This window comes from Canis lupus, chromosome 16 (genome assembly GCF_048164855.1).
Source record: "Canis lupus baileyi chromosome 16, mCanLup2.hap1, whole genome shotgun sequence".
Taxonomy (NCBI): Eukaryota; Metazoa; Chordata; class Mammalia; order Carnivora; family Canidae; genus Canis; species Canis lupus.
In genome coordinates this window covers 3,466,273-3,485,639 of record NC_132853.1, presented here as the reverse complement: position 1 = coordinate 3,485,639, position 19,367 = coordinate 3,466,273, and the positions used below count along the sequence as shown (strand labels likewise).

The 19,367-nt window shown below is 40.8% G+C and overlaps 1 protein-coding gene and 1 long non-coding RNA gene across 15 annotated transcripts in view; one reads left to right on the top strand and one right to left on the bottom strand.

Annotated features, from left to right (window-relative positions):
* The window catches only part of MAPKAP1 (MAPK associated protein 1), a 259,089-nt gene that overhangs the window by 147,230 nt on the left and 92,492 nt on the right, over positions 1 to 19,367 (top strand). For all 13 annotated transcript variants that reach the window (XR_012008291.1, XR_012008292.1, XM_072777941.1 and 10 more), the window contains one exon: positions 12,896 to 13,005. Coding sequence is in view for 11 of the 13 variants with exons in the window: in XM_072777941.1 (XP_072634042.1) it covers positions 12,896 to 13,005 (110 nt within the window). In the remaining 2 variants the exon portion in view is untranslated. The remainder of the gene's footprint in view (positions 1 to 12,895; positions 13,006 to 19,367) is intronic.
* LOC140605734 (uncharacterized) lies at positions 10,293 to 19,280 on the bottom strand. 2 transcript variants are annotated; one of them, XR_012008297.1, is made up of 3 exons: positions 19,142 to 19,280; positions 16,443 to 16,600; positions 10,293 to 10,606 (listed from the first exon to the last, which is right to left on the bottom strand). It is a non-coding gene; the product is annotated as an uncharacterized lncRNA (long non-coding RNA). The 2 variants fall into 2 exon arrangements; XR_012008298.1 differs by lacking the exon at positions 10,293 to 10,606 and adding an exon at positions 10,622 to 10,776.

The following is a 19,367-nucleotide window of genomic DNA, read 5'->3' as shown; positions in this document are numbered from 1 at the left end:
AGAAGCATCTGAAGACTACACAGGGTCTTCATATGAATCTCAGCTTTTGGAGAATGGCAGGGGTGGGGGGGAGGCAGAGAGTAGCAACAATTGCTTGGAACTTAATACTCTTACTTTCTTACTAAATTACTACCACCATTGTACCCCCACTGCCAAACACACATACCCCAGTCAATCCTTTTTCTTATTTAAAGTTCAAGAGAGCTTATTCAACATGTCTAGAGTGTTTCTGAAAACACAAGGTAAAGTAAAATCTTTATATGTGAGCATTTAGAAAAAAAGTGTCACTAAATTTTCTGTTCTTTTTCTCATTTGTCTGGTGAAATAATACAGATTACTGACCATTTGCCCTATGTGTATTTTCTTGCTTCAGCAACCTTCCATTCACCTTGCTGGTCTATATTCTAGGTTAGAAAAGGCTATCCTACAAATGTAAGACAGAGCAGACCTTTAAGAGTCTCCAGGGATGTGTCCAAAGTTTCAGAGAGTGAAATCCCAACAAAATAACCCCTAACAAGGGCCCCTTGTGTCTTTCTTCCAGGGGAGAATGGGCAGAGGGTGTCTGGGAAGACACTGAACCGAACGAGGAAGAGGGAGCTAGGTTTTGACAATATGAAGTGGATTTGTATTTTCTAATTGAAAGCTATGTATATGTTATTCCACTTAATCTGCAAATAGCCTGGTTTTTATTATGACCATTTTAGAGACGTGAAAACTGAAGCTGACAAGTATTGCTTTCAGGCCTGGATTCGTCCCCATGCCCGACTGAAAAGTCCATGCTCTTGCAATACTATGCTGAGGGTTGGAATGGAGGTGGGGAATCTAGTGCTGGTCTCATCATTCAAGTGAATCCCACTGTCTTAAGGCCAACATTCAGCTACTATATATTATAGTGTAGCAGGTAAAAGCACGGTGGTCTTGAAGCCAGAATGCTTGGGTGCTAATGCTGACTTTCCCCTTACTAGTGTGTGTGTAATCTTCAATGAATTGCTTAACTTTTTTTGTTGCCCAGTCAAATGAGGGTAATAACAATAATGCCTACCTCATAGAGCCATGGTAGGCACTGAATGAGTTGATACATGTAACACACTTAGAACAGTGCCTGACTTAGGTAAGCATTGTCTGAGTGTTTATAGCAATTATTGTTGTTATGACTAGGAAACCCTTGAGGGCAAGAACTGTATTATTTATGTCCCACAGCACCCAGCATAGCTCCATTACTGTGATAGGTATGCTACAAATATTTCTCTTTTTTTAATAATTTTTATTGAATCCATTTTCTTTTCAGGTATATATATTTTTTAAGATTTTATTTATTTATTCATGAGGGACATAGAGAGAGAGAGGGAGACAGGCAAAGAGAGAAGAAGCAGGCTCCATGCAGGGAGCCCAAAGTGGGACTTGATCCCAGGTCTCCAGGATCATGCCCCAGGCTGAAGGTGGCGCCAAACCACTGAGCCACTGGGGCTGCCCACCACAAATATTTCTTGACTCAACTGAATAGATCTCTGCTGCTTCTACATTTTTCTTCTTCCCCTCCTTTGTGTTTTGTAGCAGAGAGGGGCAGCATGTGGGTAGACATTGCCCAGCTGGACTGAAAAATTATTGAGATAGTTTTTGCTAAGTATGCACAGGGGTAGACATTGGAGATCTGTAGAATTCAAATCAGTCCTCTTATGGGAAGACATCCTTTAAGAGGTAGTAGCAAGACCATAAACTCCTTGAAGAGAGGGTACACACAGTCTTATTTAATCTCTATGTCCTTAGTAGCCAGCAGGGCTTCATAGAGAAGGAATGAATGAATCTTCAGGTGTCTGTGGGCTGCTAGGAGGGCCCCTGGCCACACTTTCTGTCCTGCCTCACTTCCTGGGCCCACCTAGCATCTTGCACAGGCCGATTCCTGCCTTTTGAATACCATGATGTTCCCAGCTTGCTTTCTGACTTGCAGAGGCCCTCACACCATTCACCCCACCCCTCACACCTTCCATAGACCATCTTTCCCCACTCCAAGTGAGGCCACACAGACTTTGAGCTTCAGCTAATATGGGCTCAAGTTTCAGTTTCACTGGTGACTTGCTATATGACTGTAGCCTCAGCTTCATCTGTGAAATGAGGGAAATAATAACTACCTCATGGAATTGTCATGAGGAAATTTCTTAAATGTAAGTAATACACAGACATCTTTTAAAGGAAAATTAATTCTCCTGAAGCCTCAGTGTTTGCCCAAATTTGTTTTATTATAATGTTGCTTAAATACACTTAAATGTAAAATTCTAGCTATAAATTCCATGTCTTTATGTAATCCAAACAAAATTATAAATTAAATACAAATAAAACTATAACATTAATAAAATACAAATTAACAACTGAAATGCAACAGATGATGTTTTGCTCAGATTAAATCACTGATGTTGGATTTAATGGGTGTTAAATGTTTTACTTGTCAACTTGAGGTTTTTTATTTTCATATGAAACATTGACTACCATATTAATATTTGCCCTTTTAAACACTGAGTGTATTTTTAACTACTAGTCCATTATTTTAATGAGCCAGTTGATTTATAGTGCATCCCTCCCCCCCAATTTTAAATGTGCTTTACTGGAAAAGTAAAGAACATTTCTGCAACAATAACCAATTTATGTCAGTTTGTCCAGGACTTTCCCTGTTGTGAAATTCAAAGTCTTCTACCCAGAAGCACCACCTTCAGCCCCTAGTGAACCAGGATGATTGGTGACTCTACCTTTTGCTCTTGTCAATTGGTCTGTACCTAGTTGGATTCTCTGCCTGATTGATACCTGGTCACAGTGTGACTTGGGCACTCAGAGCCTGAATTCTTCAGAGGTCAACAAACCTGTTCCATAGAGACTTGTGCCCTCTTCTCCCATCACTTTTCTCTATTCAACAAACTGTTTTTGCATGAGACTTGCAGTGATGTCATTTGGCTTTTTTACTGAATCTATTAGTGATGTTAAATCACTAGCTGCTGGAATACAAAACCCCCCAAATCTCACCAGCTCATCCAGCAAGTTGGCAGATTTTTTCTATAAAGGGCCAACTAGTAAATATTTTAGGTTTGTGGGCCATACATACATACATACAGAACTCAGTTCTGCCATAGTAGCAAGAAAGTAGCCATAGACAACAATACATCAATGAACAGGCATGGGATAGATTTGTTGACCCTAGCTTATCCTAATAAGTTTATTTCTTTAGATCTATCTGGCGAAGGTTGGGTTGCTCTCCTGGGTGTTTCTCCTCTAAGTAGTGATTCACAGCTCCCCAAGCTGGGTAGAGAATGGGGAACAGGAAGGCTAGAAATGGCCTACATCTCTACCTGTTTATCTGTCTATCTATATATCTATATATCTATTGCTTATATAAGTTATTATATATGTAATCTATATGTAATTTTGCTTTTCTAAATATACATCATCTATATGATACATATGTGTGTGTGCTCATGATTTTCATTAAACTAAAAGCAAAATTTTAAAATTCTGAAACCTAGCCTGTGAATTCGTCTGTTGACCGTGGGGGCCTTTGAACCTTAGGTAGGAAATGCTACCATGAGAAAGTTAGCTCAGACCCTGGTATGTAGGAAGTATTACATAGTTGCTATTTTTGTTACGTCTGTCAGAATAATTCACACAAAGGTGTATATGGGGTTTATTTGTTGTTGTTGTTTTTAAAGATTTTATTTATTTATTCATGAGAGACAGGAAGAGAGAGGCAGAGACACAGGCAGAGGGAGAAGCAGGCTCCACACAGGGAGCCCGACACAGGCCTTGATTCCAGGTCCCCAGGATCACACCCTGGGCCGAAGGTGGCACCAAACCTCTGAGCCACCCGGGTTGTCCTATTTGTTTATTACGTATTTACTTATTTACTTGGATTATTTATTATATAATGAACACATCTATCCTAGAAAGATTAAAAAATAGAGCTGTGTTTCTTCCTACAAAAGAAAATTTAAACTTTCACTTTGTTCCATCATGCAAGGTAGTGACTTTAAGTTATAGAATTATGTATTTTTAAGAAGAGGAGAGGGGTGCCTGGGTATGGCTCAGTAGGTAGAGGAGCATCTGACTCTTGATTTTGGCTGAGGTCATGATCTCGGGGTCATGAGACTGAGCCCCTTCTCAGGCTCTGTGCTAGGTGTGGAGACTCCGTGGGATTCTCTTTCTCCCTCTCCTTCTGCCCCTACCCCTATGCCCCCAACTCCTCCAACTTCCGCGCTCATGTGCATGTGTTCTTTCTCTCTCTCTCTCTCTCTTTCTGGAAGAAAATTTTAAAAAGAGGAGTAGTTAATCCTAAGTGAGTCCCACAGTTGTTCTGTGGAGAAGAATATGAAGCTGGATGAGTTCTGATGTTCTTACTGAGTTGGTGGCACGAGACCAGCTTTCTCCTCCCCGGCCTTGTTCCAGGAAACTCCTGGATACAGAGTTGTTGTTTGAGGAGGGAGAATGGATTACACTAACAGTTTGCAAATTAGGAGCATGCTAATGGAAAATCTCTCCTTCACCAGACAGGCAAGTGGATTTCTAAGATACCCATTGTTTGTAATTGGTTTTGGACAGATCCAATGTGTATATAAACAGGAGTCCCTAACTTGTTGACTGCTAGCTGCTCTGAGCCTAAACATTGAAGTTATATGGATAACAGGAATGTGGAAGGGGAGAAGTAGAGGAATGAGGGAATCTGGTTACCTCCCAAAACTAAATAACTAGATCTCAACTGGTTCCCAGTATCTGAAGAAGTGCTTCTTGCCAGCAGTGACCAAGCCAAGGCCTGCTGGGCCTTTAGACATAGTAGGACAAGGGAGGATGAGATCTTGGAGTGGGGAGGAGCCTGCTTTGTCCCTCTTCTTAAATTCCCCAGCACAAGGCAAGTTCAGTTAGAACTTGTGGAACTGAATTGAGTTTTAAAATGGTACTGTTGGGATCCCGGGGTGGCGCAGCGGTTTGGCGCCTGCCTTTGGCCCAGGGCGCGATCCTGGAGACCCGGGATCAAATCCCACGTCGGGCTCCTGGTGCATGGAGCCTGCTTCTCCCTCTGCCTGTGTCTCTGCGCCTCTCTCTCTCTCTCTGTGACTATCATAAATAAATAAAAATTAAAAAAAAAATGATATGACATGTTCATGTCATTTACTCATAAAAAAAATAAATAAATAAAATGGTACTGTTGTCACAACAGCAGCTGTGATGGTGTCATTACGTGTGTTGATATTAACATTTCACACTGGGATCCTACTTTGGAGTGGGGAAGAAGGGTTTTAAAAAGAGAAGAAAAGTTCAAACCAGTAAAATGGACAGAATCCCCCTAAGTCAGCAGTCAGAACATTAAATACATGTGTTTACTTATACTGTTTGTTATATTAGGTGGACATGGGGAAGGAATATTTCTAACAAATAGCTATAGAACAGAGCAAATAAAGTCCAGCTAAGATTTTGCTATTTGGCAAAGGGACCACTGGCTAGTTGGTAGAGGGCCTTCCACCAGAAGCTGGACTGCTTTGGGCATTGTGGCCCAGAGAGTTGCCAGAGATTGCTGTGGCTTCTGTTGGCTCTGTATAAAAGGAAAGATTAGGTACTTTTTAAAAGGTGTGCCCTAGATTAATTGCTCTTGGCTATATGAGGGCTTTTGAAAAGAGTTGGTAGTTTTAGTGTACCATCTTGATGAGATCTCCAGAGTATACCCCAAGCAACCAGACCTTTTTGAAAGGATATCATCAGTTTGAAGCCTCTCCAACTCTTATGTGATACTGCTTTGTGGTCTGGAGAAGAGAAAAAAAAAAAGGAAATGAGCATTTTTGCACACTTAGTTTGGTGCCCCAGTAGCCATTATCTCATTTATTCCTTATAAGAAACTCATTTTTATAATATATGAGCTGAGGAACAGAGACAGGTGGTTATTTGCTCAAGGTCATACATTTGGTAAAGGCAGAGCTAAAATAGGTTAAGGGGGTGTGTGTGGGGGGAAGATGCCTGTTGTATTCTTTGTAACAAAGCCTGACAATATGGGTATAAATTATCTTATTTATTGTTTGCTCGAGTCATAGAAGACCAACTGTGTGTTGTTTCTTTTCATTCTGTTGTATTAGCAAACATTTTCATTGTCCAGATTGTCCTCGTGCACAGAAATGTAACATATGCAGCCTGTTTAATTTTGTATTTGTGAATCTGACTTGATTTCCTTTTTGGCAACAGCTACTGTCTAGAGAAAAGAAAAGATTTTTCTTCGTGTCTGTTTGAAGTGACAGAAATATTGGAGCAAGTAATAAAGATGGAAAGCATTAATTACATACTTCTAAGAATTTAAAGGTCAGACAAGCTAAATATGTATGTTTTGCTCACTGGAATGTCTGTTGAAATTGTGCCAGGATACTCTCTGTTCCTACAATAAAAGCACACATTTTAGATAGCCATCAACTTACTTTGGTATCCAAAAATTACACTAGAGTGTTGCTTTAGTTGCTTTATATCTTAAAGTTTAGGACTCACATTTCTGACATTAATGTGATTTGTTTCATGATCCACCCCCTTTGGCCATGTTTAGTTACTATGTCTCATTTTGATTTCCTCTGTTCTCCCCTCAGCTTATGTTGGAGTCTGTCAGCTGCTGCTATGTACATGTCAGGCTAGTGACTTGTAATGTTTATTAATACAATGTCAGTCTTACTGTTGAAAAAACTGTGATGCTTCTCAGAAGGTTGCAATAGAACGAAGCGTTTGATTTCCAGATCCTGTCTGCGCTGCATGGTGAATACATTCTCAGATGTTATGCAGTTCACTGACCTGACAGTTATGGAACCCCGCCTGGGACCCCATTTCAGCAGGACATATTTGAACAGAAACAGTTTGCAAAACTTTACACACTTAAACTCCTGCCAAGGCAAACTGTTAGCCACTTGAGTTTGTTATAAATACCCAGTGGCAGTGGTTGGAAGTAGCCCACGGTGTGTTTTATATTCTGAACTGAATGTGAATGTCTTTGTGGTTATATAGAGTAGTAAATAATTGAGTTTGATTAGGGAGAGGGACCTCATTATCCCCCACCTGTGCCCAGCTGGAAGGGGAGGGTCGAAATGAAGCCATTAGCTGTCTCTCTTACTGGCATCTCAAAGAGCTCAAATACATCTGTGTCTTATTTTCTTTTCTGGCACAATCAGTCGAGCAAGCTAAGCAGGCATGACCGGATTTGGCAAGTCCCAAGGACTCTGGCAAAGATACACAAGGAGAAGGTGGAGGGCAGTCATTTTGGCTTCTCACTGCCCATTAGTCTAGCGAGTTATGTTTTTGGAAAATGTCTGTTTTGAAAAAGAGTACTTTGTCCAATGTCAAACATCACATACTCACACAATACTCTTTGATCTTTAAAAAAAATTTTTTTGTCAGTGCAAGGGGAAACAAAATGTGGCACTCACACTAGTGTAAACTCTCTTTATGGATAAAGTAATACCCGAAGGACTTGCTTTAAAGCAGGCATGCTGCAGTTATTACAAGGCTTTCTCTTGCTCATATATTTTCATTTTCTACTTTGAAGTGCTAAAGAATGAACATGCATGGAATTGGGACCAGCGCAGGCTGGGAACTGTAGGAGTGTGTCTTCATCATTGTTATGACCTGGTCAGGAGTGGAGAATCGAGTCCTGCTTTTGGCAGCCTTTTCCCACAAACTGAGACTGTGACTCAGGAAACCATGATATTCTCCAAGGGCTTTTAAAAAGGGATCTCATAGTTCATATGGCTAGTGTAAGAGTCGGGGCATTTATAATCAAACAGTGTTACAGTGTAAGTTGAACCTTTGCCTGGCCAGTAGTTCCTATCTTGAGGATGTGCTCTCTGAAAGTCTGTTCTTACCTTGAGTCCTCAAGGCTCTCTTCTGGGCTGTAGAGAGGTTTAAAACTCAGGCTTTGAGGTCTGGCTGCCCTGGGTGTAACTCCAGGCAGGTGTCATAACCCTGCCCAACCTCAATTTCCTCCATTATAAAATGGGACTGATAATAGCACCTACTTTTTCTGGGAGGATGAAATGAACAAGTAAGTGCTCAATAAATGTTGACAACTTACATCTCATTTATCACTTCCTTGTACATAGAAAAGCCATGGTTATTATATTAAGTAAGCATTTATCATATGACGGATGTTATGTTAGCTACTTTGCAAATATTTAGACCTCATAACAATCTTCTACTTTAAGGATTATCCCTCTTTTGTAGATGAGGAAGCTGAAAGCTGGAGAGGGAGAGATTATATCATTTATCCCAGGAAGGCAGGGCTGGGACTCCAAAGTAGGCTCTACTCCAGAGCTTGCTATGCTCTGCTGCCTTCTGGTCACCACCAGCTTTTTTAGCATGATACAGAACTAAACGATCTCTTGTTTTAAGACCTCTTCATTAAGAAGCTCTCTGATTCCCTTACCCTTTTCCAGCTTGGTTAAGTGCCTCTGTGTTTGGTAGCACTCAGAGCTCACCTCTGTCTTTGTACTTATCACATAGCACTGCAATTCTTTGCTTCTCTGTCTTCCTTTCCCACTGGACTGTGCTACTTGGTTTAGAGACCATATTGTTGATTTCTGAATTCAAAATTAAGATCTTTAATAGAGTGACTTCAGGTAAATTCCCCAATGCCTCCAGCCTCACATTCTGTAAAATGAATATATAATAAGCACCTATTTTTGGATTCAATTAATTGATACAGATTTTAAAAGCTTAACGTTGCACATGGCACATAGTTAAGGCTCAGTAGGTAGTGGTTGCTGTTGTCACTGTTGTAACTATTGAATAATAACTTGTACTGTGCAGCTCAAAAAGCTCTTCACAAGTCTCATTGAATTTCTCTGCACCACCACCATGATTCTTTACTTCCATCATTCCCATCCAAAGCCAGTAAATTAAGCTGAGGTACAATATACCCACTTCTCTGGCTTATTCCCCCAGAAATGAAAGCTTTGAAAATGGAGCTGAATACTCTTCCATGAGCTTTGGAGGGGGCTTGATGCCTGGGCCAGAGGTTGCTTGCTTACAGTGTCCCTGACTATTGCCACCATGCCCAGCAAATTGTACATTTTAATGGCCCTGTGTTACCAAATATAAGCAATGGTTGGGATCCATTCCCCCAAATAAGCAATCTGTGCTGAAGGAATAGGAGAGAGGGGGTGAATGGGGCCTCTTCTCTTGGAGTGATGACTTGGGCAAGTGAACTAACATTTTTAAGCTCCTGTTACTGTTTGCCAACCTTAATGCCTGGTGCATGGCATTCATTGTCTGTTTTATCCTCCCTGACAATTAAGTGGCCTCCTCACCTCATGGATGCAGCTGAGGTTATTACCACATGTAAGGCAACATTTTGGTTAGCCGTGGAACCAAAATTTGAACCAAAGGGTATTTAACTCCCAGCTCATATGTTTTCCTCTCCAATATGTTGCCTTCCAACTTGAGTTTTGCTTCCAGCTCTGTCCCTATAAGTAGAATCTAAGCTTTTCAGATAAGGACCTGTGCCCTGTCACCTCTGGTTTAATATTTAGCAGAGAAATGCTCATCGTGTTAGGTTAATGTGAGTATAAAAAGTTCCCTCTGGTAACTGAGTGGCTTTGCACTGGGACAGAGCTGAATTCCTCAAGTGAGTAATCTCTTTTTAAAATGCCCATACGTTTTTCAGTGGTTACGAGACTTGACAGGACCTAACTTTGAATTGACTGAAGCACTCCTGGCAGCATTTAGCTCCCTGAAGGGGCGCTTCATCCTAGGCCCAGCACAGGCAGCCCAAGGAGCTGTGGAGGGCAGCTGCTTCTGCTCACTGTCCCCCAGTGCCCTGCTGCGGTGGAAAACAAGCTCTCCATGAGGGGAGCAGGAGGAGGAGCAGTTTCTGAGCCAGGCCTCAAGGTTTGTCATCCATCTGTCTATCCGTCCACCTGTCTGTCCAAGGGCTAGTCACCCTCAACACAGGTCACAACTCAGAAACTGGAATGTAGGGCCACACAGAAGGGAGGCAGGACTGGCCCCCTACTTACCTGCTCCAACATTTCCCTCGAGATCAGTGTCTTTTCAATCACAGACCCAATGCCCAGCATTGAATAAAAGCAGCTCCACAAGATGTATTTCTATAGACTTTTTAGAAAGCCCATAAAAATTTCTGGATATAAAGAAATGAGGCATAAAACCCAGAACGTTTGGAAGTCAAGCTGAAAATTGTGGGAGCAAGTCTCCATATCCATTTATTAAATGGGAGCATAACTTAACACTTACACCTAGAGGTCTTTTGAGAACCACTTAGGTTCTGTGCTCTTGTATTTTCGAAACATTTTGCCCCCCTTAAGTGCTGTAGACTTCGCGTAAGATCCAAAGTTGGTGTTTGTGTGGAAAGAGAGAAGCAAGTGGAGTGGGAGACTGACCTGAGGAAGCCTTCATCGGGTCTGGTTGAGTGTGCAGTGCGCAGGTCACAACCTCTTTCTCCTTTTAACGTGCACAATTTTACCGAAATGGAGCCCCAGAGTGAGATACCGCACACTCGTGAAGGCACATTCTGAGTGCCAGGCGCGCCCCTTCCCTCCACTGTTGTTTTCATTTTCCTCTCATGAACCTTGCTACCCTGGCTGCAGCACGGAGGCTGTAAAGGAAGATGGAGAGCCGAGTTACCTCAGAATGATCACTATCGTTAACATTCACGGGTGGTTCACTTATCATTCCTGACTGCACAGACATGGCAGCCGCTCGGAAGCGTCCGCAGGTGTAGCATGGTGATACATATTACATTGTGCCACAATGGATTTATGTATTCTGTAACAAAAGAAAAGTGTAATGAAAAAATACAGAAGGTAATCCTTTATTCCTCCACCACACAATTTATCAGTAATGCCTGTGGATGATAAGTGCCAGGGATTTCCTCTGCTTGCTTTAACCTTGTCACCCAGGTACATTTTGGTAAAATGACAGAAAAATACAGACTAGGGATTTTCCTCTGTTCAAAAATCTTTTAAAAGGACAACTTTTAATTTATGGAAGTTAGTGCAAATGCAAGGCTTCCTTTTGAGCTTCTAGTCTGCCTTTGCTAAAAAAGATAAACGTATTGGTTTGAAATAATGCTGTCAGCCAGCCGCAGATTAGGAGAGAATGTAAGCAACTTATAAGCAGACTCAGATCTAAAATAGTTCGGGTGGAACCTGGGTGGATGGAAGTTCGTGAGATCTAGCCCAGTACTAGTTTGTGCAGACCCGAGAACTTGTGTTCCTTTTAGGCCCCACTCACCCATCGCCCAACATATTGTCACAGATGGAGCGCATACTGACTTCCGAGGAGAGAGCAGGGGAAGACAAGCCTGAATGCGGATGATTGGCGTTTGTTCCAAACATACACTGGCCTAGCGCCAGAGCAAATACCCCCAAGTTTATAAATGCACAAGGCACTTTACATTTCAGTGCTCTTGCCAAAGTATCACTTACTGCATCGCTCCCTAAATATAGTTTTAAAAAAAGAGCTATTTCTTATTTTGCTTTGATCAGTAAAATAAACTTTTAAAGATTGTTCTGGGATGGGGTCCAGCTTCTGAGGTAAAGAATGGCTGGATCTCAGGCATGATTCAGTAACAGAGTGTTCAGTAAAATTAGCTTGACAGTTCTCAGGCCTGCTGTTCAATAGCAAGAACTTGACCAAGTTAAAATGGATGATTGTGCTGGCTAGACCAGCGTCGGCTTTTGCTTTTTAACAAATGGAATGTCAAGGATTAAACAGCAAGCCGTATGGAGAGGAGGGGTGTGAAGATGTCTTTGTATTAGGGAAGCAAATTGGGTCCTTCGTTTTGAGATGGGCCCACAGCCCCTCTGGAAAGCCAGCCACCTGGTTGGGTCCAAACTAGGTTTAAGGCCCCTTCTCAGCCTGACCTATCATTGGGAAGCTTTTCTGTGGCTTAGCTTGGGGCTTGGCTTTTCTTTCAGATTTCTTGTCAATATAAAGTTCTGCCATATTTTTTGGCCATGTGTTCTCCTTTGAGATTCTTATGAGGAAATGGGAATGTGACCAAACTCCTTGTGGTAATTCCCATGTTCCATAGTTGGAAACTTGGGTCCCATTTGTTACATGAACTGCTTGGAATTGGCCTATTTTGTTCTGGTGCCCGAGCATAGTGAGTAGTATTTGTGATACTTGCTATTGCAATTAACAGTCTTGGTGAAGTTACACCTCAATCAGGGATGGGCTTCTGTTTTTAGGGTACTTGTTCCCTACCAGGTTTTTCCTATCTAAATGAATCACTCCCTCCAAGTTCGACTGGCTAGAAGCTACAAGTAATATTAGTATTTTGACTTGTAATTATTTATGCTTCATTTCACATTTTATTTGACCTTCTAGGACTAAGTAGATTAAAACATTCTTACTGAAGTATACAGACTATACGTTTAAAATTTGTTTATTTACATACTTACTAGCCAGTTTGAGCCCTTTTTTTTTCCTTACTCTAAATTGCTTTGGGCTATAATGTTTTCCTCTCACCTCCTACCCCCGCCACTCCATGATGTTTTCCTCTAGGGATCCATGAACTTTAATGTGATCATAGTATCTGCCTGCAGTGACATCTACTGACACAAGCCAAGTTTATTATCAATCCTTGCTGCAGGATTTGGCTTGGGAGCCAACATGAGTAACCCATACTACAAGTGACCCACACAGACCAAGTAGATTCAACTTGAGAGAGATTAGAAAAACCTTCCCTAACTCTGACCTTTCTTTAACTTGGAACCGTTTATACCAGAATGCTTCTCTCTTTCATTAGAAGTTAGTCTGTTTTTAAATAATTGGCACATTGAGGTACACTCAGTAAAATTTTATTAAATACAGTGAAGACCACAGTAACATTCCTCTGATTGAATATTAATGATGATTCAATATTTGTCTTTTCCTACAGAAATGCTGCTCATGGATTTTCCCTTATTCAAGTGGACAACACAAAGGTCACCATGAAAGAAATCTTGCTTAAGGCAGTGAAGCGAAGAAAAGGATCTCAGAAAATTTCAGGTGAGACTCTGGAAATAGAAGCTCAACTGTTAGTTTAAAATGCTTGGTGTGTGCATACATGTGCGTGTGTGCATGCACACGCATATATATGTGTGTGTGTGTGAGATGGCTGGCTAGATACTGTTTTAGACATCATTGCTGGAAGGTTTTGTTAGCAGATTTACAGCAAAAAAGTGATTTTTAAAACTGCCCCTGGGCCCAAGGAAGAGATTGGGTCAGTGGCATGTGTGAGAAAAATATGTTCATATTGATTATGGAAGCTCTGTCATTAATAATTTGTGATAAATTAAGGCAAAGCTATTTGAGCTGTTAGTTGGTGTAAAGATGTCTTGAAAACCAAATCCTAAATTTGAAGGACTGCTTTTAATTTTATGTTTTCACATAATTTTCCATAGGGGAAACTCTCTGTTGCTAGTGTTTGGGGTATGCAATAAAAGAAAAACAATTTTCATTTTTACTAAATGAGGGCAACTGTAAAAAAATTTTTTTTTAAGATAATCCACTTGATGTGCACAAATACCTGTTAATCTTTGATTCTTCATTACCCAACTTTGTACAGAAAATAAGCTTATGGTATTAACTATGATATTTAAAGGATATGAGGGAAAAAATATTACCAGTATTGAGAAATAATTATTTTGAGAAATAGCTCTAGGATTTGTCATACCACAGACAACTTTAATATAAATCAACCTCTTTATGACATGTCAAATATCATTGCTTTGTAAATAAATGAGACTTCTTCAACACCTTTGGTTTCATCTTCTAGAGAGGAAAAAAGGCATTACTCAGGTTGAAGAAAATAGTTTTGTGTTCTTTTTAAGGAGAGGCATATAATCTGTTCCAGATTTAATTAGCTATCTTCAGATGAAAGCTGAAGTTTTAATAAAAGTTAGAAGAGATAACACAGTGAAGGACACGGATGAGCTGTCTCAAGGCCATATTCCAGGGGAACGATAAGAGCTGTAAAAAATGGCAGAGGAGAGCAATTGAATGGAGCAGTGAAAATCTGATTCTCATAAAAAAGAGAGAGAGAGAGAGATGCTGGTAGGGGCGGTTGTAGATGAGACCTGCTAGCGTCTGCAAGCAATTTGGATGCTTGCCAGGAGTCATTGTTCACCCTCGGCTGTGGCGGCTCCGTCCAGATGTGCCAACTGCACGTTTCGGCTTTTGCCAGCTGACTGCGCCGTTTGATAACCAGCTCTCTGGATGCCCATCACTGGCCGCAGAGATAGAATTAAATGATGATGATCTTCCCACAAGTTGGGAGAGGAAACAATGCATATAAATCTTGATTTCATCTCAGCATGAGAAGTCTTTATCCATCATCACTCATAATGAACAAGTCGTTAGCTGGGATGAATGGTGTTCTGGTTTTTCCAAACACCTCTTTTGTTCATTTTTTGGGTGACTTTTATCCATTGCATGGGGGTCAAACCTCTTTACATTTAAGGGATGATTGAAGAGGCATAGCCTTTCCTTCCCAGGGGAAAGAAGATATTTGGGGGTTCTAGATGCCAATCTAATAGCATTTAAACAGCTTCAGATATTTAAAGATATTTAATAAGCATTCGTCTTCCATTAAGATCCTATTTTTTTCCTCTTGTTTGTCCCTAAATCTCTTACAGAGTAGTGCATTTTGTGACACATTCATTATATTCAAAGATAGCGTTATTCTAGGCTGTCCCAAGAGGAGCAGGAACCAGCTTTTTAAACCTTCTTATTAGAAATTCAGCTGTTGCTTATTTTTTTAGACCATGAAACCTTTGTGAAATTGCTGAGGTGCAGCTGAACCAGTGTCTTTCCCTCTGTCTCCAACTATCTCTTTCCAATTGTGTACCTATTTATCTGTGTCCATCTCCAGCAACCACGTTTATCATACACACGGTTATTTATGTTCACCTCTGTGTACATGTCTCTGCCATTTCCACCAGAGACTTTGCTGTAACCAAAACACAGTGATCTACATTATTTATTCCTTTTCATACTAGAGAAGTCATTTGAGATTGATGTATTTACATAAATTACTGTCCATTTCTTAATCCAAATAGCTCTATAAAATGAGAAGCTCTTTCTGTTGCTTTATTAAGTCTAGTCTTGTGAAACCAAAGGATCTCCAGTTTGGCAAAGATGTTTATTTAAGGTTAGCTTGGTGAAGACAGTGTATTTTGTGGTTTCGAACTTTGTATTGTGGAGTAGGCTTGTTTGGGAGGGTAATTAATGAAAAGAAGAACATCCTCTTGTCATAGATGGAAACACAGTATGTTTACTTAAAAGAAAAAAAGGCTGTTAATGCTCACAATTGGCTGTGAAATACTTGTACACATTATGACATATGAACCTAGTCATGAACTCAAGAACCTGGTGACAGGAGATACCAGGCTTGAGACATTCATCTTGCCCTTGCTTAGTGTCTGCCACAGTGACCTGCACAGTCTCTGCAAGAAGGGGCCTGCTTTACCCCATGTCCAGGACAGTAGTAGGGCGCTCAGCCCTCTCTTCAAACAGCTTCAGCCTAATGGAGTACAGAACAGCACTTGTCTCTTTGCTGCTCCTATTAACTGAAGTGAGAGACGAGATCAAACAACACGTGCCATGTGAAGGCGAGAAGTCTCACTGCTTATTCGTTAGGGGTTAGCTGTCCTAGAACCAGCTTTCAGAAATCCTTTTATAGGCTGACAGGGCACTTGTGCTGCTTACCCACAAACCTCTAATTTCTCTCCTCCTTTTTTTTTTTTTTTTTCCAGACTGACCATACAACTCTCCATTTCATAGTAATCATAAACTGAGAACCTAAATTATTTTATTATGAAACCCAGATGTGGGTTTAATGCCTGCCTTAAGGCTTAAACACTCTGTTGCCCTTCCCTCTGGCACTGTGTTCCCAGTTTTCATTTGTAAAAAAATTGGAAGGTGGCAGATAATTGAGCAAAAGAAATCATCTTTGTTTAGGTAGGTAGGTTTGTCAATGGAAACCCTTAGGGTTGTAAAATATTTTTGCTTGGTATAGATGGACCATCATGACAGGCTCTTGTAACTGATCTAGAATTTTGACTTGCATTATTTGTAATTATCATTGTCATAACTATTTATGAACACTGCAGGGGTTTTTCTATTAATATTCATGTACTGAACTAATCTTTTCATGGTGTGTTCCAGTCAGTTCTCTGCTAAGGCCCATTTTTTTTAAAGCCCATTTTTAAATATCTTTTTTAAAGTTTCTCTGCAGCTTTTCATTTTATTACTGACCCACTTGACATATGGAAGCTACCTGCATTGGCGGAAAGGCCCCATTGTTTAGAAAATTGTAAATGGAGAATCTGATTTGAGAAGAATTAGCTGGAATCTCTTTACTAATTTTTACAATCGGGTGTGTGTGTTTTTGACATATGAGTAGCCAGTCGGGTTCTATGATTTAGCTGGTAAAATATACTGACCTGCTGTCTAGTGAGCAAAGCTCTTAGCTCATCAAGTCCTCCTTTTGGCAAGTTCACCCTCACAATCAGCTAGTGATCTTCTGAGCTTCTTAGTATTTTGTTGTTGTTTAAAAATGCTGTCTCCCACCAGCCTTTACCAGCCTCCTGAAGCAGGAACACTTAAGAAATGGAGGTAGATACAATTTCAGTTTTACATTGACACAGAAATATAGTTAACTCTTGGTCTACAAAAGAGAGAAGGCTTTGAAGTGGGATTTTCCAAGCAGAATAGTTTTCTGTGTGGCTCTATTTCAATATCTGTTGTCATTTTGAAATGGAGGTGTTTTTCCTTATCATCTGCTGAAAAGTTGAACCAGAAGCATATTAACTTTTTCTTACCCTTCTTTATTCTTGCCTTTTGATATAAAAGACAAATTTTTATTCATCTGAAAATCCTTTTGAAAAGTTCTTATGGTATTATTAATAAGCCTTATGGCATTCATTTTTGCTTTTCCCTTATAAAATTTCACCTAGATTTTGAAAGATAAATGTTAGCTTTGTCAAGCGGGCTCTCTCTTAATGTCTCTGTTTAGAGTCACAGGCCACCTTATTGCTTCCTGATGTACTGTATTTTCACAAGACACCTAGAGTATCATTAATGACATTATCTAGGACACCTCCACATTATTCCCTAAAACAGTGCTAGGTGCAGAGAAGGTGAGCAAAGAGCTACCACAGGGTGCAGGGTTCTGTTCAGAAAAAGGGCTAATGATGATATCATTGGATTCTCAAGTTTTATATTAAAGATTCATGTAAAATGTAAATTTTGATCCATAATGTATTTGTATGTTCACTTCTCATGTGTTCTCATGTTGTCAGACCTATGCTTGGGTGCAGGGAGACAGTGGGAGGCAGATTTACAAGGCCCTTGCTCAGGAGGAACTTATATTCTAGAAGGAAGGTAAATATGAGGGGCTGAGAGAAGATACAACATGTAGGATGGTCAGGGAACTCCTCCCCAAGAAATTGACACTTAAATTGTGACCTTCACATTTAAGCTGTGAAGATTTGGCGGCGGTGGGGGGGGGGAGGGTCTCGGGAGGGCAGTGTCATTCAAAGTAGTGGCTATTAAAGGTTTACTTTTTTTTTTAATTTTTATTTATTTATGATAGTCACACACACACAGAGAGAGAGAGAGAGAGGCAGAGACACAGGCAGAGGGAGAAGCAGGCTCCATGCACCGGGAGCCCGACGTGGGATTCGATCTCGGGTCTCCAGGATCGCGCCCTGGGCTAAAGGCAGGTGCTAAACCGCTGTGCCACCCAGGGATCCCCCGGTTTACTATATTTTAATATAAGAGAACATTTCAGATTACTGTGTAGTTAATATACTTAACTTCCTCCCCCCATCCCACCCCCCTAAAAAAGTAGTAAAATTGACCCTTGAATTCTTCCCTGTGCTAGGTCCCCACATCTTACCCATTAGCAGATCCTCTCAGTTTTACCTCCAGAATATATCCTGAATTTACTCAGTCTTTTCCATCTCCACTGGATGAGTCCAGATCGCCATGACCTCACCCAGACTGTTGAAATAGTGGTTTTTCTGGTTTTCCTGCCTCTACTATTGTCCTCCTCCATTCTGATGTCTACACAGCAGCCAGAGAGATCTTTTTTTTTTTTTTTTTTAAGATTTTATTTATTTATTCATGAGAGAGAGAGGGGGGCAGAGACACAGGCAGAGGGAGAAGCAGGCTTCTTGCAGGGAACCCGACGTGGGACTCGATCCCGGGTCTCCAGGACCATGCCCTGGGCTGAAGGCAGCGCTAAACCGCTGAGCCACCCGGGCTGCCCGAGAGATCTTCTAAAGTATAAATCAGATCATATCTGCTCTATACCCTCAGTGACTTTCAGAATAAAATTCAAACTTCTAACTACTGTGAAATACTCTGAGGCTCAAAGAGGGGAAGGGACGTACAGAGAATATGAACACAAAGAAAGAAAAGAATTGGAAAGAAGTGCAGAACTGATCATTGCAATATGGCAGAGAAATATAGACAGACTAGGTGGAGAACCTGGGAAGTCAGTGTGGGGATTTGGAGCCTATAACCTAACATGGAGCTGCTGTACTTAGTAGGTTGGCAGCAGCAGGGCCAATCTCTGACACACTCTCTGCAACAACTCACTTGTAGGCCTTACTTTCATGCCAGATAGACCTAGAAAGGAGCATACTAATTAATTAATTATCGGTAATGTTTTAAAGGGGATTTGTGTGTCAGGCGAGGAGTTGGTCTTTCCCCAAGATGTGGTTCCAGTGGGGAAAGAGCTGATTTATGGAGTGCCTTTGTGTGCTTATACATATTACCTCATTTAATCTGCTGAAACCCCAGGAAGTAGATTTTTTTTTTTTTGCCTGTCTTACAAACAAGACTTTAGAAAGGTTTGGGGGGCAGCCGGGGTGGCCCAGCGGTTTAAGTGCCACCTTCGGCCCATGGCGTGATCCTGGAGACGCAGGATCGAGTCCCACATCAGGCTCCCTGCATGGAGCCTGCTTCTCCTTCTGCCTGTGTCTCTAACTTTCTCTCTCCCTGTGTCTCTCATGAATAAATAAATAAAATCTTTAAAAAAAAAAAAAAAACGAAAAAAAAGAAAAGAAAGGTTTGGGGGTGGTGCACGTTAGAATTAAGGAACTGTTAAGAACTATATGTATAATCATATACTTACTTTTCTGAGCCTCCCTTTCCTCAGCTCTAAAAAAACTTAAAGTTACCCAAATTTCCACAGTAAGTAAATGGCAGAATTGGAGCACAGGCTTTTTTGACCTCAAAGCCCATACTCTTTTTATTGTACCATGTTGCTTATTAGAACCCTAATGGGAGAACAAATTTAAAATTCTGTAAACAGAAATGTTCATTGATTCTAAGATCTAAATGCACTAGGGAAGTGCAGC